General features: G+C 49.2%; 6 protein-coding genes across 6 annotated transcripts; 4 read left to right on the top strand and 2 right to left on the bottom strand.

Annotated features, from left to right (window-relative positions):
- Window positions 1-1,507: 1,507 nt before the first annotated feature.
- N7506_003262 (uncharacterized protein) lies at window positions 1,508-5,274 on the bottom strand (the record flags this gene model as incomplete). Its single annotated transcript, XM_056952557.1, has 3 exons — window positions 1,508-2,607; window positions 2,766-4,264; window positions 4,418-5,274. The coding sequence occupies 3 exons, from the start codon at window positions 5,272-5,274 to the stop codon at window positions 1,508-1,510; spliced, it is 3,456 nt and encodes a 1,151-aa protein (XP_056814249.1).
- A 1,201-nt stretch (window positions 5,275-6,475) lies between these two features.
- On the top strand, window positions 6,476-7,538 carry N7506_003261 (uncharacterized protein; the record flags this gene model as incomplete). The annotated part of the gene is made up of 2 exons (XM_056952556.1): window positions 6,476-7,425; window positions 7,532-7,538. The coding sequence occupies 2 exons, from the start codon at window positions 6,476-6,478 to the stop codon at window positions 7,536-7,538; spliced, it is 957 nt and encodes a 318-aa protein (XP_056814248.1).
- Window positions 7,539-14,171: 6,633 nt separating this feature from the next.
- Window positions 14,172-14,894, top strand: N7506_003260 (ferritin-like domain-containing protein; the record flags this gene model as incomplete). Its single annotated transcript, XM_056952555.1, has 3 exons — window positions 14,172-14,176; window positions 14,262-14,290; window positions 14,365-14,894. The coding sequence occupies 3 exons, from the start codon at window positions 14,172-14,174 to the stop codon at window positions 14,892-14,894; spliced, it is 564 nt and encodes a 187-aa protein (XP_056814247.1).
- Window positions 14,895-16,449: 1,555 nt separating this feature from the next.
- On the top strand, window positions 16,450-17,791 carry N7506_003259 (ferric reductase-like transmembrane domain-containing protein; the record flags this gene model as incomplete). Its single annotated transcript, XM_056952554.1, has 3 exons — window positions 16,450-17,123; window positions 17,175-17,706; window positions 17,777-17,791. 3 exons carry the CDS (start codon window positions 16,450-16,452, stop codon window positions 17,789-17,791), a joined length of 1,221 nt encoding a protein of 406 aa, XP_056814246.1.
- Window positions 17,792-19,319: 1,528 nt separating this feature from the next.
- On the bottom strand, window positions 19,320-21,178 carry N7506_003258 (uncharacterized protein; the record flags this gene model as incomplete). The annotated part of the gene is made up of 3 exons (XM_056952553.1): window positions 19,320-20,136; window positions 20,206-20,477; window positions 20,543-21,178. 3 exons carry the CDS (start codon window positions 21,176-21,178, stop codon window positions 19,320-19,322), a joined length of 1,725 nt encoding a protein of 574 aa, XP_056814245.1.
- Window positions 21,179-22,960: 1,782 nt separating this feature from the next.
- On the top strand, window positions 22,961-24,246 carry N7506_003257 (ferritin-like domain-containing protein; the record flags this gene model as incomplete). Its single annotated transcript, XM_056952552.1, has 3 exons — window positions 22,961-23,231; window positions 23,290-23,891; window positions 24,010-24,246. The coding sequence occupies 3 exons, from the start codon at window positions 22,961-22,963 to the stop codon at window positions 24,244-24,246; spliced, it is 1,110 nt and encodes a 369-aa protein (XP_056814244.1).
- Window positions 24,247-25,607: the final 1,361 nt, after the last annotated feature.

The raw sequence follows: 25,607 nt of genomic DNA, 5'->3' as shown, positions 1-25,607 counted from the left end.
ATCATCGCCGTTGAACATCGTGATAGACTTCGGTAAAATTGTAATTTTAGCGAAGGGGTCTGTCGCCGAGTCTAACAATCCAAAGCTGAATTTGATGAAAGGCAGGCTTGCGAAACGGACCGGTTGGAAGACATTAAGCGACCTCCTTTGTCCCTTAAATCATTGACGTCGCTCAGCTGCAGACGGCTTCGGAAGCTCCGAAACATGATGACCATCAATCGGGAGAAACAATAAAGTTCGCTACCTGCTGAGGCTCATTGGGAAGGTCATGGCATATTCTCATAGTTTGACGATGAGCCCATTTTGCTTTTTGTTGGAGCACCTGAATCATCCCGCAGCTCATATATCAGTTTGACCGTGTCTATGATACGTGACGCACCCATTTTTGTCTAATAATTTTAACTATAGTTTTTGGAGCTAGCCACAAAGCGTGCTGTGCAGGGCAAGATTTGACAAAGCAGGCTTCCTCCCGCCGGGGCCCCGAGAATGCCGCCCAACTCCCAGTGATGAACCAACTACCCACAGGGTTCATGGGCTTCAGCCAGCGCAAAGGAAAAACCCCTGTTGTCGCTGCTGTGAATGGATTTGTGCTAGGTGGAGAGTTCGAGATATGTCTCAATGGGTGGGTGGAACGCCAAAGCAACTGTGGCTGTTCTTATGTGCTCGGATCTTAGCGTCATAAAATAACGCTGCAAAATCATAGGCTTGACCAGACGAATTGTTCACTCTATGTTAGAGCAAAAATTTATGATGGTTGAAGAACAAACATCTGTTCAAATTCACCACGTAAACTGTGCAAAGAGAAGCTTAAGGAAGCCATAGCTTGGACCATGGCTAATGCTATGTTACTGGCTTTTCCGATGGCCGTAGTTTAATAGTGCAGTTGTAGATTTTGCTTCCATTGACTCTTGCTGTGATGTGGAGCTGGTGCAGATCAGGAACCAAGCCGCGCCGTCGGGATTAACTCCGAGGTGTCTATACGGACGACCAAGTTGATTGCAATCAACTTGGCTCATTGTTATATATATATAGGCTTATGTATCCCTTCTAATGGTGACCTCACCCAGTCAACGGGGATCAGGAACGTGTATAGTTTGGCCGTGACGGGTCACCTGTCGCGGCGGTCTTAGACCGTAGCGTCAGATAGAGCCCATCCGCGCTCCCTTGTAGGGAGGCAATGTGTCCGTATATTTGTGATGGTTTCTATATACAGAGGGAAGGTGGGAGGGACAAAACGAGTCTTGACTGCGTGAGAGATGACGAGCTACCAGCAGAGGCGAGCATTGACTCCCGTGAGGCAGTTGCGGGAGGGGAGAACCCCTCCGTAGGCCTGTGGGCTCTGTGCGGGCATCACGTGAGGCAACCCCAATAAAACTCCTCCCTTTATTGGTGACCTCACCCAGTCAAGAGAGATCAGGAACGTATATATAGTTTGGCCGTGACGGGTCACCTGTCGCTGCGGTCTTAGACCGTAGCGTCAGATAGAGCCCAAATGACCCGGGCCAAACTAGGATGGTGGAGGGGACGGTGGAGGAAGCAGTAGAGACAGTGGAGCCGGCGAGCCTGTCTGGAACTGGTGATTGAGCTTGTACAAGACAGACGTGTTCGTCGTAAAATACACCCTGAATGCATCCGAGGTCCATCTCCCGAGTACTTGGATCTGATCGTCGAGGATCCCACTATCATGCGCATGTTGAGCCGCACCTTTCCGAAAGCTGTGGCCTGAGTAGCCGTTCGCGTGTATCCCAAGTACTTTCAGCTTAGTAGATAGGGTAGAGAGGAAGTTGTTGCGATTGAATGGTCTTCTGTGAAAGGAGAATAACGGGGCGTCGGGCGCTTTGGGGTCGAGAAGTAGTAGCCTCTGAAGCGCATCAACTGGACAAGCTCCGTCTCCTGTTTTCGCAAGGATGATCTGTGCTCCTTCATGGCGTCGGTCCGTTTTGCTCCGCTTGAGTGTGAGTTGTACGTGGTCTAACGAGGACGAGAATCTGACGTCGGAGCGCGTTAGCTTTGTGGCTAAGAAGGTAGGACGTGTGCTGAGATCTTCTGTTTTGTAGGTAAATTCTCCGAGGCGAAGGAACCCAGCAAATGCTACCCGGCAAGCGGTTGCGAAGTTTAAGTCGTCTAGAAGGTTTGCGGTCATCTCCAAGGACTGTGACGGGAGTGTGGCTAGGCCTGCGGAGAGTTTCGTAATGGTGTCACGCGAAATTGGTTTTCTGACGCGAACTTTGGTGATTGGGTTGAGTCTTCTTGCGCCGTCTATAAGGCGTCGAAAGTGCTTGTTATCGAAGAGTTTATCCTCAAGGAAGTTGTCAATATGGTAAGCCCGGAGGGCGGCTAGGTCGGCGAGTGCGGTATCGGGCTTGACGGCCTTTTGGGTTGAATTCCCAAGGAGTCGTGAAGTTAGCCAGGAGGTTAACGACTGTGTTGAGGCTGGCCAAGCCGAGAGATTTTGTAGCGCACAGTGCTTTTCGTAATTGCGTTGAACAGAGTGGTAGACGGAACGTGTGTTAGCGCTGAGGCCGCTCCAGAGCAGTTTTAGGTGGCCTGCATTGAGCTGAGGAGCTCGCGAAGAGAACCACGCGGGCGGTTCAATACCGAGAGGTCCTGCCAGTGGGGACAAATGTTAGCAACCTCTTGACAGTTATTACGGGAGAGGGCATCTGCTAATGTGTTTTCCCCGGAAGGAAGCCAATGTGGCACGATTTGGATATCTCTCGCCGCCGCTAGGATAAGGAGGCTTTTCAGAGGTACGTTAGGCGGACCATGCAGGAAGCCTTTACTCAGTCCTGTGTAGGCTGTGGAGCTATCCGTGTGGATAACGAGAGTATGATGAAGCCAATGGTGGCTGAAGAGTAGGAAGCCTTGTAGAATGGCGTCTACTTCGGTGGTATTGATGTGCGCGTGTGCGACTTGGTGCGCGTGTGCGTCTTGGTGCGCGTGTGCGTCTTGGTGCGCGTATGCGTTTTGAGCAAGGGCCAGTGAGGCAGCATTGCTTGGATGAAGCTGGTGACAATGGGCCAGCCAGCAGTCTGATATAGACTTGGATGAGAAGAAGAAGAGTCCCTGGCCTTTGTTGGAGGCATCTGTGTAGAGATGTGTGATAGAGCGGCGGCAGGGGTCAATTAAGAGTACGCCGTTGAAAAGAGACAAGGAGTCCCTCCACCATTCCAAATCATCACGTACCTCGTGGGAGATACGGCGGCGCGCGCTCCTCCCATGTGGGAAGGCGGCTTGGAAGGTGTATAGAGACTGTAGCCTTGTCCTCCCAAGTCGGACAACTCTTGAACAGAAGGCTAATGAGCCTGTGAGACGCTCTGTTTGCTTGAGGGAGAGACTCGCTGCGCTCAGGGCAGCTGCGGCGTCCAATGTGGCGCGGCACAACTTGTCTGGTGGCAGGCGAGCTTCCATTGCAATAGAGTCGATCTGGATACCTAAGACTGTCACACATGTCCCTTGCTGGTCCTTTTTGGTATTGCGGGGGATACGCAGGTAGTCGGTGACTCCGTTGTAAACCTCATTAAAGGGACCCATAGGGTCGGACAGTGAGGAGGACCGAATGATTGCGATGAAGTCGTCTAGGTAATGATTGATATAGAATATAGGAAGGAGGCATTGGAGTATCCAATGGAGAGCCTCGGCGAAGAGATTGAAGAGAAATGGGGCCGTAGCGAGGCCAAAGGGGAGGCAGCATTCGACATAAGTAGAATCGTTCCACTGGAAGGCAAGGAGATGCTGGTTATCCTCAGCAACAGGGACTATTCGGAAGGCGTCCTTGATATCCCTCTTGATGATTATGCAACCTGGGCCAGCTTGTGTGACCTGCTCGTAGATATCATCGATTGTTATGTATTCAATAGCTGACCAGGAGTCCGGTATGCCCTGGTTAAGGCCTTGTCCAGGGGGCCAGGATAGGTCATGGATGCGGCGCCATCCTCCATCGTGCTTAGGGACTAACCCCAGCGGCGAAACGAAGGAGGGCCTACAGGCCAATCTAATGCGACCGAGGTTGAGGTCCTCTGCGAGTTTGGCCGAGATCATTTCGGGTTCGTGTATGTGATGGTTGGAGGAGTGATAGAACTGCTTCTTGCCCCTATATCCGATCTGGACGCCGTAGGTCAGGATGCCAGTGATAGTAGACCTGAGATCGCCTGGATAGTAGCGTAGGAGGTTACTCCAGCCTTTTGCATATAGTGGTGACGGAGAGAACTGTAGCTTTGGGAGCTCCGGGTTGAAAACGGGGTATTGGATAGCAGTATTCGGCCTGGGCGGTTGGCCCTGCGGAATTAGACTTGGTGATAAGGGGTTGGAGCTTTTATCGGTCTCTGCAGGGTGTTCCCTAACGGTAGGGTCCACTTGCTATGTCTTCTTACGGCAAGAGGATGCGCCATGCTGGCTTAGACCGCATGCTGTACACTCATGACGTCTCTTGCAGCCTTCCCAGAGACATCCTGTGGTGTTGAACTTATCGCACACCTCGGTTTCATTATTTGAAGACCTAGTAGACCTTGTTTGGCGAGGTCTGGCTGAAGGGTTTGCCGGTGAGTTCGCAGGCAAAGTAAGATTGTGACGGAGATACTTTTCGCGAAATGGGGCTGTGACGAGGTTGTTCTCCGTCGATAGCTCTCCTTTATCCAGAATGTATTGGTGGAAGTTAAGGGCGAGCGGCAGTACTGCCTCTGACCACTGATATGTTTGAGCGAGATCGAGGATCTGCCTCATGAACATAAGTAGGTTGGGAACTGCCTTTGGATGTTTCTCGCCGAAGAGATGTCCTATGACGGCTAGGTATGTAAGGAAGCAGCTCGTCCATGTTTGAGGGTTGGGGCCCCAATCCTTAAGCGATGCCGCTGCTTTCCTGAAGCCTACTGTGCCTCCGGACTCGGTCATCTTGAAGACCCTGTCCTCATGATCTTGCTCGGTGACTGACTTCTCTTTGAAGCGTATGAGTTCAGTCGCCTTCAACTTCCTCTCGAAAACGCGAGTAAGAAGGGCGGCGGAGACACCCGGAAATATGTCGATGAGTGGTTTGACTTCAGGGGGTGGCTCACGGTTTTCCTCGAAATTCTCGTCACCTTGCAGGTCCACACGAGGCCTTCTGTGGCGGAGGTCTGTCTCCGCTACATCCATTTCGAGGCGCCTGGCCCTGTCTCTCTGTATCTGTCCTAGCCAACTGGCGCGGTCCGCCGCGCCCATGGTTTCCCAAATGTGGGCCGGGGGCCAAGCGGAGTCAAGTGGGGCAGGCGTGACACTGCTAGACTGGCTGAACGTCATGGTGGAGAGCGATATGGTCAAGGCTTATCGGTGTTATTGCCGCAGAGAAAGGACGTGAAAACAAAACGAGTCTTGACTGCGTGAGAGATGACGAGCTACCAGCAGAGGCGAGCATTGACTCCCGTGAGGCAGTTGCGGGAGGGGAGAACCCCTCCGTAGGCCTGTGGGCTCTGTGCGGGCATCACGTGAGGCAACCCCAATAAAACTCCTCCCTATAAAAGTTCCCTCCCTACTCAATAACCCTGTCACCGCTCCCCCAATAATTACTTTGATTGAAGCACCAACAGACCTTTCCGTCTTATATTCCTTCTCATTTCTTCGCAGACACCTGCAAAGATGAAGTTCTCTTTTTTTTCATTGCTTTTTTTGGCGCTAGTGGTCTCGCGACGGATGCTGTTTCTGAGCTCAACGGCTCGTTGAAGTACTACGAGAGTATACCCAAGGGTGTCGCTCGGTATTTGTCCGATCCAAAAATGGAGGAAGAATCATCGGGCCTGGGACTTCCCGGTGTGATTCACATGGAGCAGGTACAAAGGTTTCTCACACCGGGGCCCCAGCAAATGGGTCTGGGCTGGGGCTGGGTCATGAGGCGTCGCCCCAACCCAGTGCCGGGTTGGGGTTTGGGTTGAGACCTTCGACCCAAATTGGAGTTTGCGGAAGTCTAGGTCAAACTGATGAATGTGAGGGGCTCCAACAATTTATATGCTAGTGCAGAGATCAATAGTGACGAACTGAGAGAGTGGTCAAATACCACTAGGACCCTTTGGGACGCTTATTCATCGATCACCCAATTCCCACTAGTATTTGTACGGTATTCCGGGCAGATTCGGAAGGACGGTGTTGTAACACGCCGAAGCTTATTTGTATAGACCCCTGAGATCGTTCAACCGATCTTTAAACACCTACAATCAATCACCTGATTCTATTGGACATGTTCAGTACCAGCCAGTACATCAATTCCTCATCCTGACAGTTATGAGCCCGATCTGCCTGACTGTATAAAGGAGATATATCACCTACCTGCTCTGTATCTCGCAGTCAACGAATCCCCGAAGCACCCAACACGGTCGGATACCCCTGAACGCCCAGCCACCCCTTGTGAGCTCTTGCGTCCAGTGCACAGAAAATCCGGACCGACAAGCAGCCTTCGGAAACGTTTTATGAGGAGATTTTGAGTATCTGAGCTATATCTTGTGCGAAGATGTCCGATATCACGAGGGAAGATCTGATGCAAGTCCCGCTTGACCAGAAGCTTCAGTCGGAAGCGCAGTGGAGGGTCTGGATAGGCCATATCAAATCAGCGGCTGTTGCAGAAGATGTGTGGGATTACCTTGATCCTGAGAAGGCGGATGACGAAGTTCTGCAGGTGCCTGAGGCTCAGGAAGAGCCCTCGTTACCCCGGGATAACCGCCAGCGGGAGAGAGATATCATGGACCTAGAAGATGCGGAGCTCAAGAGATACACGTTCACTGTTCAAGCGTACGATCGCCGCGATCAGCGCAGACAGAGGTTATTAAAGACTATGTCACGATTAAACAGCCTCATCACCCGTTCGTTAGCCACGGATCATCACTACCTCGTCGTGGGCGAGGATTCACCGCGGAAGAAGTTGATGAAGCTATCCGAAACGTTTAAACCAAAGCCTCAGAATCGCCAGCAGCAACTTCGTCGTGCTTGGAGAGAGATGATCAGGCAGAGGCCTCAAGGGGATACTAACCACTGGTTGACCCAGTGGGTTAGCCTATTCGAAGAAGGCAAGATCGCGGGTATACCTGACTGCTCTAACGGAGACCATTTCGCGATACGAGACTTCTTGGACGCTATACAACCGGTTGATGATACTTGGTGCACAGCCTGGCGCGAAAAGCTCGCAGATCAGGAGAAATCTGTCACGTTTCATGAGGTTATAGCTAGCTACCGTAGCCGCCGGGGTGATCTCGCGATCTCCGGGGGACGGAAGCAGCCAAAGATAGCTCTGGCTTCGTTAAACGGTGAACCGGAGGCTAAGCCCGCGGAGAGGACCTACCGGAAGAAATGCCCGTGCGGTAACGCTCATCCTCAGCACCAGTACTCTACGTGCTTCTACCTCAATGAATCACTTCGACCGGAGGGCTGGAAGCCACGGGAGGGTACTCTTCAACGGATTCCTGAGTTTATCAAGCAGATGAGCCCTCAAGATCAAGAGAAGATCGCCAAAATACAGCAGAAGAAGGCTGAATCAGCTCACCTAGCTGGTACGGCACCGCCAGAGGGCCAGTCCCTAGCGTTCTTCGCTAACGATACTCGATCTATCGCTGCGTCAGAAGTGGACGATGAGCCACTCAAAGATAGCTGGATTCTTGATACCGGAGCCACCTGTCATATCTGCAACGATCTCGAGCAGTTCTTGACATACATGCCGCGAGAAAGCACCGTCAAGACCGGTCAAACAGTGACACCGATGATAGGCTATGGGCAGGTCAGGATCACCGGGAAACACCCTCGTACAGGCACTACGGTGTCTGTCACCCTAGACAACGTGTGGTACTCGCCCGGCTTCCATACAAGCTTGATCTCACTCTCTGTGATTGAGGATAAGGGCTTCTGCTTTAAATCTGATGAAAGAGCGATATTCAAAGCCAATGAAGCTGTTCTTAAGGTAGAGAGACATCACGGCCTATACACAGTCATCTACAACCCGAACCACCGAGCAGCGTTTTCCGTACGGCATTCGGAGAAGCCTCACCTCTCAGCAGCTTCAGCGAGGCGCTGGCATCGTCGGTTGGGCCACGCCTTTGACCAGAAGATTGAGAAGCTGCCGGAGATGGTTGATGGGGTCAAAATTGATAGAATCTGCGAAGATAATCATCACGATAATCCCGAGAAATGCGAAGTCTGTCAGCTAACAAAGTCTAAACGCCAAATCTCTCGAAGGACAACTGGCACACCGTACGGCAAGTATGGTCGTATCCACTTCGATCTCGTTCAAATTGACCCAGGGTATAACGGAGATCGCTGGATGACACACTTCTACCTCGAAGGCGTACGCCTCCACGCGGCCTATACCCATGAGAAGAAGAACGGCTGTCAAGATGCGGTTAGTCAGTTCGTCGCACTAGCTAAGAAGCAGTGGAATCTTCCGATACGTGCCTTCCGATATGATAACGAACGCTCTGCTGGGCGTACGGTGGAAGATTTCTTGTCAAATGAAGGCTTTATCATTGAGCATAGTGTAGTGGGCACCCCGGAACAGAACGGCTTCGCGGAGCGATCTGGGGGGGTGATAATCACCGTGGCTCGTACTCTAATAGCCGATGCAGGCCTCCCTAAGAATCTATGGCCTGAAGCTGTTAGAGCTGCTGTATGGATCATCAACAGATCGCCCACGAAGCTACCAGACGGCCGGTGGATAGTCCCTTACCAAGAGGCATTCTTCAATCAGCCACAACAGCGTGTCAACCTCGCAAACTTGAGGATCTTCGGTTGCCGAGCGTACGTGCGGAAGCAGGCTATTCCGAACGCCGCGAAGATGGAGCCACGCGCCGAGATAGGCTATCTCGTTGGCTATGAAGCCTCGAACATCTGGAGGGTGTGGTTTCCCCGCAGAGAAGCTGTACGATCAGTGCGAGATGTTGTTTTTGATGAGAACGTGTTCTTCAATGCTCGAGAGCTAGAGAAGGAGCCGGTCCGCGATATATTGGAGACCATGCCATGGGCTATTGGAGACGAGGATACTGACCAGGGCACCACTGAAATAAGCCTGGATATACCTCAACCAGTTGGAAACATCGCGGACTCACAGGGAACAGAGCCACAGAGCTTGACTAAGCCTTCCAAAGAGAAAATAGCCCCTTCGCAGCCAGCGGAGCCTCAGCAGATGATATCACCGTCGCCCACGCCGTCCGTTCAGCCAGTGCAGACCTCAAATCCTCGCACGGCACCAGAATCAATCCCAGGAGCCTTCCCGGCACCACCAGACCATGATTCTCAAGATCAACTCGCTGAACAGCTTCAGAGAGAGCTCTCGGCAGCCACACTTACCCGAGAGACTCGTACTGCGCCCAGGGATATAGTGGGAGATGTTTCGTCTCGCAACATCGTGTCGGGCTCACGCAAGCGAAGATCTAGAGATATCAGCAATTTAGCCTTCTCAGCGGACGACGAGGAAAATGAAGAGGGGGTACTCGCTGCCTTTGCAACCGGCCTCAATGGATCTCATTCACATACAAGAACACACCGCGATGAGCTACCTTCGGAGCCTCAGAATTGGCGAGAGATGATGAATCATCCATTCAACGAAGGCTTCTTAGCAGCTGCTGGCCTCGAGGTCAAAACAATTGAACGGAAGGGCACTTTTGAGGTCATACAGCGTCCGAACGACCGCAGCGTGCAGGTGCTCCCACTAAAGTGGGTCTTTAACTATAAGTTCGATAGTGATGGATATCTGGTGAAGCTGAAGGCGAGAATCTGTGTCCGAGGAGATCTTCAGAAGCTTTCTACGGAAGAAAAGTATTCAGCTACCCTCGCTGCCCGTACGGCCCGCGCCGTTCTCGCTCTGGTCGCTGCGTTTGACCTCGATACACACCAATTTGATGCTGTCAACGCCTTCCTTAACAGCACACTGGATGAAACAGTGATAACGGAGATGCCCGAGGGGTTTAGGCAGTCTGGATATTGCTGGAAGCTCCTCAGAGCTCTCTACGGCCTACGGAAATCCCCAAGGCTCTGGCAACGTGAGGCCACAAAGGTCTTGACTAAGCTAGGTCTCACAGTCGTTCAAGAAGATCTTTGTCTCTTCGCATCGGACGGCATCATCGTATTCTTCTATGTAGACGATATAATCATCGTCAATCACCCATCTCAGCGCCAGCGCGCGGCTGAGATCAAAGAGAAACTTAACAGCACATGGGAATTGAGAGACATGGGCGAAGCTGCGTGGTTCCTAGGGATCCGTATTGTCCGTGACAGACAGCAGATGGCCCTCTGGCTCTGTCAGGACTCATACATCTCCTCTATGGCAAGCAGATATCACCTGACCACCCATCGTCGCTTTGATACACCCCAGGCACCAGCTACGTTGAAGCCGTACGCTGGGCAGGCCACAAAGGAACAAATTCATGAGTACCAGGAGAAGGTGGGTTCCACACAGTATGCTACTACCATCACACGGCCAGATGCAGCCAAAGCCACCTCCACGTTAGCTCAGTTCCTCACGAACCCGGGACCGGAGCATCTCGAAGCGATCAACCGCGTGATATCCTACTTATACCACACACGTTTCCTCGCTCTCACCTATCGGCCGCGCCGATCCGATGATGATGAAGCCGTCACTTTCTTTAGTGATGCCTCGTTCGCCGATAACCCGGATCGGAAGAGCTCGGAGGGATATCTCTGCACAATCTTTGGCGGACCTGTTGACTGGAGGGCTGGTAAACAGCGTACGGTGACCACTAGTACTACCGAAGCGGAGCTGCTAGCGATCTCCGAGGCTGCGAGGACCATGAGCATGTGGAAACGTCTCTTTGAAGCTATTCGCTTTGATCCAAAGCACGAACTTGCTATCCGGTGCGATAACCAACAGACGATTCGGCTTCTCATCAAGGAAGCTCCTCAGCTGCGGACAAAGCTACGTCACGTTGATATCCACCACCATTGGCTCCGTCAGGAGGTCCAAGCAGGCAGGATTCTCATCAGATGGACCGAAACGAAAAGTATGGCTGCGGACGGACTCACTAAGCTACTGCCGCGCCAGAAGCACACAGAATTTATCCAATTGATGGGCATGGAGGATATTGGAAATCTGCTAGATTAGCAGAGGTTGTTGGGAATTGTGCAAACGCTGAGGGGGTGTGACGAACTGAGAGAGTGGTCAAATACCACTAGGACCCTTTGGGACGCTTATTCATCGATCACCCAATTCCCACTAGTATTTGTACGGTATTCCGGGCAGATTCGGAAGGACGGTGTTGTAACACGCCGAAGCTTATTTGTATAGACCCCTGAGATCGTTCAACCGATCTTTAAACACCTACAATCAATCACCTGATTCTATTGGACATGTTCAGTACCAGCCAGTACATCAATTCCTCATCCTGACATTAATTCATATTTATTCATATAATAAAATACCATACATTACCATTCGTTTCATTACATTCGAATACATCAACCATGCGCAGACACTTTATTCCATAGCGAATTATGTGCCTGTCTTTAATATCGAAGCACTGAAAATTACATGCATGCACCGGTGGAGATTTATGTCTGAGACTTTCCTCTCAATAGCATCAGCCATCGCATAGTCTCCGCGTTCAGACGGTGCCTTCGGAGGCCCAAGACATCTCGAGCATTGCTGAACTCGCGCTCAATCCCGACCTCTGCCGAAGGGATGGGTAGGTAATCGCGAGCGGCTTTTGCCATGAGTGGAAAATTAAAGGCGTTTGCCTTCCACCACTTTAGGACCCATTCTGCGTCCGCATCGCCGATCATGTGGTGGGACCAGTTGACCGGCGGGGAATCCAAATACTTGTCAATATCCGACAAAGATGCCTCTTTGGATGGCTGGACTTTGCGCAGAGTTCTCCACATTGTTTCCGACATCCCTGCTGGACGTGGATGGTCAACTTCACATGACGCAAATGGCTCTGGAGGGTATTCTTTCTTAAGAAATTCCCGCACTTGTGAGACGATAAGCCCCGAATCTTGCTCGCTCATTTGAGACACAATCAGAGACGATTTGATGCGCGGATCCAACACGGAAGCCACATAGTAAAGAAGGTTGTCGTCCATTTTCCTAGCAAACTTGTTCATCTTACGAATGCCTCTTTCCACCGCATCGCGAATTTCAATGTTCACGTCTTCAAAATCTCCCTCCGCATTTCGAACGTCATTTAACAAATCGTCCAAACTCCAGTAAATTGGTAGACTTTCCACAATTGTTGGGCATGCCTTTGAAACAGAGTTCGTGTGGTCCCAGAACGGCTTGAGGATCTTGGCCACTTGCTGAAGTGTCGACCACTCGTCATCGGTAAGCTGGAGGGCCTGAATTTCTGGATGTATCCGCACAAACTGCCCCAGCTCAGTTTGTAGCCGAAGGGCATCTTGAATCATGATATACGTCGAGTTCCATCGGGTGTCAACATCATAACTGACTTGTTTTCCAGGTGATACTTCTTTCCAATCCCTGCGGCGCTGTGGGCTACGGGCGATCCACAGCGTCAGAAGTCGTATTTTCATGATTGCTCCTTTCGTGCTGTGAATGGAGTTGAATGCTGGGCTAGTATGAATGGCCATGTCGTCCAGGATCGCCTTTGCTTCTCGAGCCGAACCAGCCCTCAAAGAAGCTAACACATCTTTGCAAATCAGATTGAGGATATGGGCAAGGCAAGGAATGAAGCTCGGTCGTCCGCGGAATCGCATTAGAGGTTTAATGCGAAAGCGGTCATCGTCATTATCATACTTCTTGAGGAGCTGGTCATGGAGGCTATTGCAGAGCGTCCCGTCATTGCCCGCATTGTCTCCTGTGATGGTCAGGAGCTTTGGCGCGATTTCCAGTTCGGCGAGCATCTTCAACACAACTTCCGCTGGATTCTCTCCAGAATGTGGTCCATTTCGATCTCGGTGAACTCGAGAAGTTCATCTCGCTTTTCGAAATCGGGGGTGATCCGATGGCCAAGGATACCCACTATCGCAATCTGATTTTCCGACGTCCAAACGTCAAGAGACAAAGCGAGTGAGCGGCTGCTCCTGGCAAGCTCCTCTTTCACGGAAGCCCTACTTGAATGGAATTCCTCTTTGATTTGGTTGAAAAGAGTATCAGCAGTCTTGATGGGCAAAGAAGCCCCCGTTGCTTCAATGAGTGCCCTGAAAGCCGGATGCTCCACCACTGTGAAAGGCTGTCTTGTTTGAATGACCCATCGGACTAGCATTTCTTCAACGCCAACCTTCTTTCTCGGCGACTCCAAGAACCGGTCGAGGCTTCCTTCGACCGCGGGTAAGAAGATGGAGTCGGCCCCAGACTTGATACGATGCTTTTTCTGGAGATGCACCAACAAATTCGAAGTGGAACCATAGCGCGACGAATCTCTGGAGGACCAGCTGCAATGTTTGCAAATCAGCAGTCGGTCTTTTTTCAGTGGGCCACCCTGCCGACACCAAGTGCTATCCAGATCTGTGGTCCAAAAGTGCTCAATGGTCCAACTAGAATACGACTTGGTTTTTCGTCTTTTATGTGGGTGCGGACTACTAGTATTGCTCCTGCTTTCCGAAAATGTAGGATCAAACGGGGAGGGGGAAGAGCTAACCAAAGAATAAGACTGCTTCGTCCGAGGCGTGTCTTCGGTGTTCCTAGGTGGGGAAGGCTCAGGAGAGTAAGGGCGTCCTGTTTCAAAGGTGGATTCCTCAGACTGCTCCGAAGGTGACTAAACCAGGCCATTGTGTAGAGCATTATAGTCTCGACGTGCAAGGCCACGCGTTCTCCGCGTGGACGGATTAGGTGTAGATGCCATGCTACTGTTCCCAGGTATCAGTATATCAAAATCGTTTCGACGGTGAAGCATAACATACCTTGAGCTACCTGGGATTGGGTTAGAAACTGATAGAGGACTTGAGGATGGGATGATGGTTGAAACATGCCCTTTTCTGCAACGCGATATTGACAAATCTGAACGTAAACAAATGCAGCCAGGGTCATTGGAGGCTCTGGGTCGTGAGGCAAACGCGTTTTTACGTGCCATTTCTCAGGGCTACTTTGTGCACCAAGTTTGTGTTGAGAATTATCCTTTATTCTATTCTCTTGGAAATTCAATTCTCGAAGTGTATCGCAAACTCCATAATTCTGACCTCGTTGTTGTCCCACGTGGATAAGCCAATAGGAATCGCCTCACGTGTCGATTACCCCTGATCGGCAGAGGTTTACTATGCCGTAGGCTAATGATGGTTTTTTTGTAGCTGCGGGTTCCCCAGCTGTTGCACAGTGCGGCGACTCATTCCCAGCGACCGATCTAAAGTTTCATTTCACTTGCCAATGTCTTAGAGGGTATTTAAGTACCATTTCTATGTCTATTTCTATTCCAACAGAACTTTTTACTAGCTGCTGACACTTTCTTTTAGGTGTTGGAGTTAGTGCCTACCTTGGGGCGGCTGCTTCCATTGCCAATAAGACATACCTCACCGCGGCAGGGAGTATCCTCACTTCAGAGGCCCGCCACAATGCCTACCTTCGCGCAGCACTAGGCCAGATCCCTTTTGCGCAGCCTTTCGATAATCCCCTTGATTTCAATGAGGTTTACACCGTTGCCTCGCCTTTCATTACTTCGTGCCCTTCGAGCAACCCGCAGCTTCCAGTGAAGGCCTTCCCATCTCTGACAATGGTACCCAGCGGGAATGTCATGAACGGATCCACAGCGACTTTGGTGGCTGGTACCGGCTTCAACGCCACAAGTAATTCGAACTTGTCAGCTGCGTTTATCACGGTCACCGGGCCTGTCCACGCGCCTCTCAAGTCCGTGGGTAATGGTCATTTCGTCGTGACTATTCCTGGAGGTGTCAACGGTCAGAGCTACATTGTCTTGACCAGTGGCATGAGCGGCGTGAGTGACGACAATATAGTGGCTGGTCCAGCCATCGTTGAAGTTATGTGAGGAATGTTTACCCGTTGGAATTATTGCTTTACTACACAAAAGTTTGTTTCATCGAAAAGTCTTGTTGTTGCTATATCACTTTTTATCATCGCTGAATTAATGGAGTTTTATCTTTTTCGCGTTTCTCCACAGTCACGAAACAAGGGGAAGTTCTCCATCGTAAACCTCAATAATGCCGCCCAAGACCACTTTAACCATTAAGCAGATTCGCATTCTGATAGCTGATTCGCATTATCGGGCTCAGCTCCTCAATGTGGGAGATATCCTGGATCGGGAAATAGTGTGCTTGAAAACTTTACCATGGATCCTGGGGGAGAGATGATCCCAGGAATGTCTTCTCTCCGGCGAATTTTAAAGTCATGGTAAATTATATAAAGAAATACCCACCCATCTTCCAGCCCATAACTCGTATTGCAGGAGCCGCAAGATGTCCCACAAACAGACTTAAATCTGCACCTCATAGGGCTTCTTGTAATATGAACTCAATTGTAGACTACTAGGTCTTTCTTATATTACGATTATTAGGACTTATTATACATATCCTACAGTAAAGAACAGCTTACTGAAATTCCTTCTGGAGTTAGTATATATCATTAGTGATCCCACCTCGCGCCTTTTTTAACAATCCTGCTTTTTAGCTTATTTTCCAATTATCGACTTTTAGGCACTGTGCAACTCTCCAAAGGAGCTACGACCCCATATTTCAAAGCGCTTGCTTAACACCGCAAAGACCGTGTTTCAGTCAATGTTCTTTTCTCTCTCCCGCTCTTTTCTTCCGTCTTCTGCCAACGGTCCGATTTATATCCTAGAAACCAAGAAAATTTCGATTACAGTCTTTCTCAGGAAGTGTCCGGGATTTTGTGTTGTTTCCAAATCGACATGAACATATGCCCGCTCCAATATCAGGTAATGATTCGAATTTCATTTGCAGCCCTTATGCAACACCTCGAGCAGCACTCAGTGTCTCATTGGTGCTCATAATGATGTCGACCTCAACGAGTAGTCGTGGACCCGCAGTAAAGACACGCATAGTGCCAATGGCGTTAATAGACGGAGAGTAGATCATTTATCCCCCTCCCCCCTTCATTAGTATTACAAATCATTTGTTGGCAGAGAGAAAGAAATATGACAAAAACTAGTTCCCAGGGTAACGGCGATGCCGGGACCGAAAGCGAGAGCGGTAACGAGACCGAAGCAAAATACATGTCTCTTTGATCTGCACCGCCCTCATACTGCAACACGTAAACTGCTGCTGTGTATGCTTTTAGACACACTATCGATATCAAAGTGAGGATATTTGTTAATATAATCGATGTTGCCTACATTTTCAATGGAAGCCTAATCTTCTCTTATACTACTGTTTGGAATGACGAGGATTACTCCTAGAACTTGTCTCTATCCTCTCACAGGCAGCCTTCTGCTCACCTTTTGTCTCTCAATCGGTCTGACATTTAGATCAAATCATCATTGCTATGCTGGAACTTGTGGTGAATGGCTTTTTCCTCTCCAGGCACGATTACATGTGGTGATTTGGTATTCCTGGATATTGATATCCATGGTATTCTTCACTGTTCGCGCCTTTCAACCCCAGCTGCGTCGCTTTCTCCAGCGACAGTTGGTTAATCGCAGGATCCCCCTGGTTGGTGAGCGATTTGCTATCAGCGCTTTGCTTGGATTCATCTGGATTATCGGCCTATACGGCATCATCATAGGTGTCTGGTGGAGTCGCCTGCGAGACTATTTCGAGGACAGGGGCCGGAAGAATGGCATTCTTGATGGAAATCACCGCCTCGCTGCGATTGCGTTGACTGGCCATTTATGTGATGTCACAATGGGAATGGTCCTCATCCCCGTCTCCCGACACAGCGCACTTGCGTCCTTCTTCAAACTCTCCGTCTCAACTACGCTTACCTTTCATATGCTGACGGCATATACACTCTTTACTCTTGTACTGATTCATGGATTCCTCTATGTATCTTGGGTGCCCGCCTTCAACTCTCTCTCAGAGAGGTTTCGGACGGTATTCCCTGTCTTAAACCCAACGTATTTATACTACGAGATTTGGCCGGGTAACTCATCAGCCTTGGTCATCTGTCTACACGCTAGTACAGTATTTTACTGCGTGGCTCCTGGGTTAGCCATGTGGGTGCTCGACTGGGGTATGCGACTATATGAGTTGAGAGAGTGTGTACCAGGCAAGGTTGCACATCTAGGAAAAGGATGGTATTGGTACGTGGACTCATTCATGTCTTCAAACCGACCAAGCTAAACTGTATTTAGTATCGATATGCTACTCCCTCGACACCGACTCGACGGCTGTGCGTGCAAGTCCCCGGTTGCCCATTTTTACATTCGCCACTCAGAATCCTCCGCCCGGGAGCTCCATCCTTTCACCACTATTACCCCTCTTGCTTCTCAGAAAAATACCACTTCGGACTCACGAGATGATATAAAGATCCAATTTCTCTTCCGTAAGCGGGGTAATACGGATAACCTTGCTGGGCGACAGACTGGGAACGAAAAGCGGCGGACCTGGTTCAGGTTGTTCCAAAAATCAGCGGTGCCAACCTTCCAGTGGACAGACAAGATAGCTGGTCTCGCCGATAAATACAAACCATTGTCAAGATCTGGAGAGAATGGCAGTGACAACCAGTCAATCGACACACATTATATCGAATCTGCCAACAGGGGTCTGGTACGCACATATCCGTCACAGGGAGTAGACCTCTCTTTACGACTTGAAGGGCCCTATTTCTCTGAAGCAGATCCCTCGCAGTACAGGACAGTTATATGTTTTGTCGCCGGTACTGGGGTGAGTGGGGCTATAGCCATATCCCGTGCTTTTCTTGAAAGGAGGAGACAGCAATCAACTGCTGTTACAGATTTCCGTGAATTAGGAACCAATGATGGAACCGAGATTGCACCTAAATGGGAGAGGTGTTTGATTTTTTGGAGCGTGAAAGCGAAGGATTATACCTATCTACCGTTCCTGAAAGGTAAAACCAATTTCCATAACCATTAACTCTCAGATGTGTACTGACGCGGACATGGTTAGCGGATCCAACCAACAATTTTCAAATCCATGTGCACCTCACTGGTAATGGCGGATCTCGGCTGAATATTGAAGAAACTTTGTCTTCTATCTGCCGTGAATCACCTGAGGGGTCTAATTGGGTCTATTTGTCAGGCCCTAGCCAATTTATTGCATCTGGAGAAAAGGCATGTAAAGCGAATCCAGGAGTCGAGTGGTATAGCGCAAAATGGGACATTTGATTATTTTCCCCCTCCCTTGATTGCTGTGTACAGTCATACTTAAGCAGAACTCTAGATGATGATGAAAGGGGGCTCGTGGGAAATGTATTATAGATGATGTCGTTGCTTCCACGGTTTTGAGCGTGTTACACTGGAATAGATGGATGGATGATATAACTTACCTGGACCCCTCGCAATGACCGATGTGCACGCAACCATAACTATATATATCTGTGTATGTAGACGCATATCGTAAAACTTTTACTCTTACCTATCTTTGCCACTGCCTGGGTAAATAATTCCCCCAAACCTTGTTATAACCGCAATAATGTCCAGGTGTGTTGGTACCCATCATCTCCCAGGCCCTAGTAGGAAGCCCATAAGCAAGTGCGAGTGTTTCAATCCTTTTAAATCTTGACTCTAGTATACAATTACCAAGCATTTCTTTTCTTCGTCTAATTGAATAGAAACGGTCTACGTTTGGACAGACGTGGATTTCTAGTTTTTACGTAGCCTATTCCTTCTATCATTTTCATCTCAAAATTGGCCAACCCTACAAAATATATTTCTAGCATGCTAGGATACTTGAAATTCATTTACCATTGGCGGAGCAAATAACCGTCCATTTGCGTTGCTATGTGGCATTAAATAATTTGCAGATCATTTCTGCTTACAGCCAAAATGTGGAGGCTGTCGTTCGAATAATGCTACCCCAGGAAATCTGAAACCTGCCATCTTTGAGTTCTTGTTTAAACTTATGTGACCGTCCCGTGAGTTAGCTGCTCTGGCAGCTTGCTCTCTCTTTAACATGCACGCTCCTCTGGTTAGCTGATTAGAATGTTTCGTGTGCCTTATCAAGGTGCAGTTCGCCACCTGATAATAGCAATTTTCTTGTGTTTTCTTTCATAGCTACCATCGGCTGGTCCTATGACTTGTTCTTTTGTTTCTCAGTGGCAGATGTGTTCTTAGTACTTTCAATAGCAACGAGGGCTAGCTGCACATCAATTCTTGAGATAGTGGACGGCATTTGACTAATGGCACAGCTAAATCTTTGAAGGGGAACAAGTTATCTCAGTGGATATATTCTCCATGAGAAATCACAACAAAAGTCTCTCGCTGCTCTGCATGTGCCATGCCTAGTGTTGTGGTATTCTCAGGAATCTGAGATCAAGATTATGATGATTTGCCCATTCCAACTATAACCAACAATGCCACATTCATTACAACGATGAGCAGCCAGACGATTATGACAAAAAACGAAAGTACGAAGCTGTTTCTCATCGGGACCTGTTCGCCCTGGACGTCAGCTTCGCGCTCACCGACCTCCACCACTGGAACGCTCATATAGCGGTTGAAGCATGTAAAGTAAATCAGTGGGGCAGAAACAAAGGGCAGGATAACGCTTAAGACGACCTGGCTGGCATTGAGGGTCCGGCTCAGTCCATCTTTACCAACGGCGCCGGCAATAATGATACTGGGAATAATACTGATTGCACGAGTAATGAGTCTTCGAAGCCAGGGCCGGACACTCCAATTTAACATCCCCTCGCTCACCATCTGGCCTGCCATTGTGCAAACAATGCCTGCAGAGATCCCTGACAACAGCAGAGCCAGGGCAAAAACCAGACCGGCGGCAGGAGCTATCGACTGGGAAAGTAGCTTGTGGATGCCGAAAAGGCCCGCATCGCTGCTACCCGGCAGGTCGTGCAGGGAAGCACCTGCGACAATGAGGATGGCACTGTTGACAAATAGTGCAAAGGTAAACAGCACTAACACTAGCTCGATAACAGAGTATTTCATGCACCCGCGGATAGCATGAATCGAGGGCCGATACTCCACCGTACCGCTATTGCTGCCAAGTGGAATTGAGGCATTCACATAGCCTGCCGTGACATCAAACTCCTTCAAGCGAGACTGGACTACCCCACTTCCGAGGAATAGGGAATGTGGCATAACGGTAGCGCCGAGGATGCCACAGCTTTGGTAAAGACTAGTGACAAATTATTTCAGTGAAATCCATCAAAAAAAGGCCTATTGGTGAAAGGACAAATAAGCTCACCCATCCGACTGCACAATAGCAGATGATGGTAGATAGCCTCGGAAGACTTCCCCGGTTGGCTGGTTCTTGATGAGGGACAGTTGGATGCAGAAGCATATGACGACTCCCAGCGCGAGGGCCAAGACAAAGAACTCGAACAAGCGCATCCCCCGCATCGACCCGTTGGGTCGATAGAATAGGAGCAGAAAAAGGACATCCACCAAGGTGATGGCGCATCCAGCCACCAGTGGGACCTTAAGAAGTAGATTCAACGCGATTGCCGATCCGACCACCTGTCGAGGCTATCAGCATGCAAGTCTTCCATCTTTCCGAATGATCAAGAGTAGGGGATCCATACCTCTGCAATATCGGTTGCAATGATGGCCGCCTCTGCGAGAATATAGAGAATTATCACCAGCCATCGCGGTAGATGTTCTCGGCAATTTTCTGCTAGATTAAGACCGGTCACGGTGCCTAGTTTGATGCACAAGCTCTGCAGAAGTATAGCGAAGATGTTTGACATGAGAACGATGAACAGCAAAGCGTACTTGAAATCCGCTCCAGCAGAGATGTCCGTGGAGTAGTTTCCCGGATCAATATAGGCGACCGCGATGAGAAATCCGGGCCCCACGAAGCGTGCGAACTTGACCAGACTCAAGGTGCAATGGAGATAAGAAGATGTAATTATAGATTTGAAAAAATGGCGAGGTGATTTTCTAGTCCTCGACACTGGTTCACACCCTGAGGCTGTGGGAGCGACTGGTTCGCCGTCGGGAGTCTTTTCTGTTGCGGTATCCTGCTCCCCCTGGCTGTGCATTCGTGGATTGATGGACGAAGTATCATTTTCGGCTGCGGTTCCGGAGTTGGTGACATGCTTAGAGCTTCCCAGGACATTGAAGTATTTTCGTATGGTGATGTATGAACTCGAGAGTAGCAGGTTATGGTTCCAAACCCGCTGCTCCGCTGTATCGTTGGTCCTCGAGGGGCAATTCATGGCGGTCGCTGCGTGTTTGCAGGTGCTATTCGATTATGGCTGCGAAATAAGCGACTTTTGGATGAATCTGGCGACCAAAAAAAGGGGCCGGGTCTGTCAGCCTGGACGAACTCTCAATGAAAGCAGAACCACACCGCAGTTTGCTTAGGGGAACTCGGAAGCCGAAGTGCCCAAAGTTCAGCCTAAGACATCTGGGCACTCAACAGATCAGGTTCTGAGAAATGGTAAAATAAAGATCTACACCCCTACTATTCCACATGGTTATGCATGTCCTTATTTTCCTTGTTTTCTGGTGCCCGACAAATAATAAAGAGATAGGAGAAAAGAGGAAAGAAGCGCGGAGCCTAAAATGTATGTTGTCAACATGCACATTTCGTATTCGGAATTATTATTTCACAACAGCAGCTGGTGACATCAGTTTCCAACATGTCACAAATTCCTGCTTCTATTCTTTTCTACGGAAAGTCCGCAAAACTAATTATTTGTCTAAGGGAAACAAGAATTCTATGTCAAAGCCCTCTTATTCCTTTGTATATTTCATTTGATTATGACCATCAGTGGCTGTTTGCGGCTATGCGGGAGGGTGATCTCAACTTGACATTATCTCATTTATTTTATTTTTCGCTCTCGTTCCGACTCCCATTAGGGTTTGTGGTTAAGGTTTCGGGTCATTTAGTTCCGGGGAAATGTATTTTATAAATAGGCTCTTTGCGTTCATATCCCATTGCAAGGGACAAGAATTCTTCCGGATTCTATTAAGGGGGAGGATCAGAGCACCTACTGGAGACCAAAGCTTGGATAAGGTCCAGGTTAGTCTTGTTTGGCATTCCTTGAATTGGTAGGCATTTATTCATTCGTTTAGTCCATACTGTTAAAATATAACATGTCTACTCCGTATCTAAAGCAGACATCCTGAGAAAAACATCGTTCATGTCTGTTTATCCATACTATGTAGTTCACCTAGTATTTTATAGAAATGGCTTTGCGCGCTCATTCGAGGTGAATTGTGGTCTCGCTATGTGAAAACTTCTATGGAAAGCGAGCTTCATGGGGATTCAGTGTTGATAAATCGGTCAATGAGATCTCATAAGCTAACTAGTCTCATGAATGTTGATACAAGCCCTAATGGTGTTTTGGGTATTTCGAATGTCGATCATTGCTTATATTTCTGCTTTGGGTGGTCGGCTGCATAGCTGGGTTAGAAAACTCATACATTTCTCCACAGATTCAAAGCCATTTCCACCTTATTTCTGAACGGGCGGCACGATTCGCCGGCAGCATATAAATTCTGACCCCGAACCCGATCATTCATTCCAGGGTCCAACCTTCTCTGGCCTAACCTCGGAAACAAAGAATCTACGCTTCCGGCACGTTTAATAGTCATTACTATACCTGGATGCCGTGCTTGGGTTTGTTCTCGGATCCCTTTTACCAATTTGAGTAATGATAACATGACCACATGTACCATTTTCCATTATATAGCTCTAGTAGTGAAGACTCAAGTGACAGATACGGAACAAGAGGTTTGAATAGCGCAAACAGATCTAAGTTGGTGCGCAGAAAGCCTGTTTCAGAGCATGCAAACAAGCATCAAGTCTTCAGCTTTGAACAACAACAGGTATATAAGGGTGATTCCCCATCCATAACCTCTTTCTTTTTACATCCATCCTGTTCATGAAGTTTTAGCAGCAATTCCTAACAACTTCACCCGTTTCCTTTTCAACCAATTTACCCTCAGCCCTCTTATATTCAATTTGTCCATTTTGGTCTTCAATTATCAAAATGAAATCGTCTTTCTACACCGGTGTTGTTGCTGCTACCAGCATTGTTCAAGCCAATCCAGTTTCTAAGCGTGCTGTTACTGATGCTGAAATCCTCAACTATGCTCTGACCCTCGAGCACCTTGAAGCAACTTTCTACGCTCAGGGTCTCCAAAACTACTCGCAGGCTGACTTCGTCAGCGCTGGATACGCTGACCCGTTCTACGACAACCTTTTGAGAGTTGCCTCTGACGAAAAAGAGCATGTCAGTTTTCTGACCAGCGCTCTTCAGGGTACGCTAAATACCCTTCACGAGAAGTCCTAGATTGCCAAAAACTAATATTTGACTAGCCGCTGGTGCTCCCGCTACTGCTGAATGCACTTATGCTTTCCCGGCCACCGATGTCGACAGCTTCGTGGTACTTGCCAACGTCCTCGAGGGCGTTGGTGTCAGCGCCTACCTCGGAGCTGCTGCGTCAATTGCAAACAAGGAGTACCTTACTGATGCGGGCTCTATCTTAACTGTTGAGGCCCGACACAGCTCTTACCTCCGCGCTGCTGCTGGCGAGGTTCCCTTCCCCCAGCCTTTCGACAACCCTCTCGACTTTGATGAAGTCTACACTGTCGCTTCTCCGTTTATTGTCTCTTGCCCAAGCAGCAATCCTGCTCTGCCGGTCAAGGCATTCCCTTCTTTGACCAGTACTACCAGTGGTACCCTTTTGGCAGGCTCCCAGGTCACCCTCGCCACCGGAAAGGGGTTCACTGCTAGCGGACCTGTCCATGCCGCTTTCATCACCGTAACTGGTCCCATCTGGGCTACTGTCACTCCTTCTGACGGAAGCTATACCGTTACTATCCCAGACGGTGTTAATGGTCAGAGCTATGTCGTCCTCACCTCGTCAAATAATAGCGTCTCGGACGATGACATCATTGCCGGGCCTGCAATTCTCGAAGTACGTGAAGAACAAATCTTTTTTTTGCAGCAAATTGCCCTTTCTTCTGTCTTGTTCTATTGTGTGATTGACAAGGTCATTACTAAGTTCACTGGCTGATTCTTAATTTGTTCTGCAGATTGGTGCCAAGAACGGCCGCCTGTCCACTGACTGCGCTGGTGGCAACAACTCTACCACTACTGCCAATGCTTCCACTGAATCTGCTGAAAAGCCTTCAGGCGCCCCTGCGACCGAACAACCCAGCTCAAGCCCCGCTGCCCCTAGCGCCGGCGCCTTCTTCACCGGCGCCGCCTCGAGCATCAAGCCTGCAGTTAGCCTGTTTTCTGTTGTGATTGGTCTCATGGCTCTGCTCTAAACCAGTACTGATCACCAAGGAAGGCTGAATAACTTGCCAGCCTGAATGGGCGATATCCACCTTTTTTGGTGCAACACACTGAATCTTGATTACCGGATATAATCAAGATCAATGGATTCACGGGCTCATTGGGACTGGTTTAAAACAGGCAATACGCTCAAGGTCAGGCCTACCAGGTGTAGAAGCAGTTGTTGAGCAGCGCTCGAAATGCCATTTGTTGTTTAAACATAACATCGCGATGCGATAGAATGTTCCTTGCGTAGTCAAATATATCGCTTCAGGCGGCTTGCAAGTCATTCAAACCTACTCTACTGTGGAATGCCTATATCCAAGAACAATCGAATGTACGCGAGAGTGAAAGTGGATTCGCAACAAGACAACCAAGTTATTGAGGATTTTCTTTGGTTTAAGAATATCCGATCGGCTCCTTCTACAAATGGGAGCCGGATCGGGATCTAGCAAGCGCCATCTTGACTAGACCGGGTAAAGACGACTCCACCAACATTTACGACGGACTTTTGTGGTGTGATATACTTGGCTTGGAGCCGCAGACATGCCCCTATACCATTCCCCCGAACGCAATCACATGAAGGCTGATTAGGGGTAGAAACTTCAGCATAGGTTGTGGGAGATAGTCAAAGAGGTCGCACAGCAGGATAGCTCTTGGTGGTGTTGTTACGGACATCAATGCCACCTTCGCAAAGGATCTACTTGAACAGTGATATACCAGTCCAAAGCGCAGTGTCTGACAAATGATGGATGCTTAAGGACAGTCGAGGTAGGGGACGTAGAGAACTCGGCCATTTCCTGGAAAAAGCTGCTTGCGCGCGATATGTTTGAAGACTATGTCGAACTGAGGGGTGGTATTTTACCACTAAGAACAGGGTTATTCATCAAGTACCCATTCCCTCTTTGTCTCTGTATGGTAAACGGGGTACGCTCGGCATACCAGCGTTGTAACACGCTAGGAACGACTCCTGAGATCTGATAACACTTCAACAGCAAGATCCAGATAGAACAATCAATACATCTCAATGGGACACCTCAATACTAGTACATACCAGTATCCGTCAATCCGACAGACTATTTTAGTGAGAAAATGATATCGCTCGGCTTGAGTGGCCTGTATCTGCAGTGTAATCCAGGGTAATTGGCCTTTGCGCATGTCGCTCGGGCTTGGATAGAAAAAAGCGTGCTTAGGCATCAGATCCAGCCAGCGTATATCCAAAGACACCACAACTGTTCTGACGGTGCTCTTGATGCAGCGTCGTGCATGTCCAGTTGATTCATGTTCACTTGTTCGTTTTCGCTTGTTAGCTCCACCGCTAGAATACATCGACTGGCTGAGCAACGCGGAGTAG

The sequence above is a fragment of the Penicillium brevicompactum genome (assembly GCF_028827555.1).
Source record: "Penicillium brevicompactum strain IBT 35665 chromosome Unknown utg000002l_segment0_segment0, whole genome shotgun sequence".
In the NCBI taxonomy this organism is placed as follows: Eukaryota; Fungi; Ascomycota; class Eurotiomycetes; order Eurotiales; family Aspergillaceae; genus Penicillium; species Penicillium brevicompactum.
This window is presented reverse-complemented; position numbering and strand designations above follow the sequence as displayed.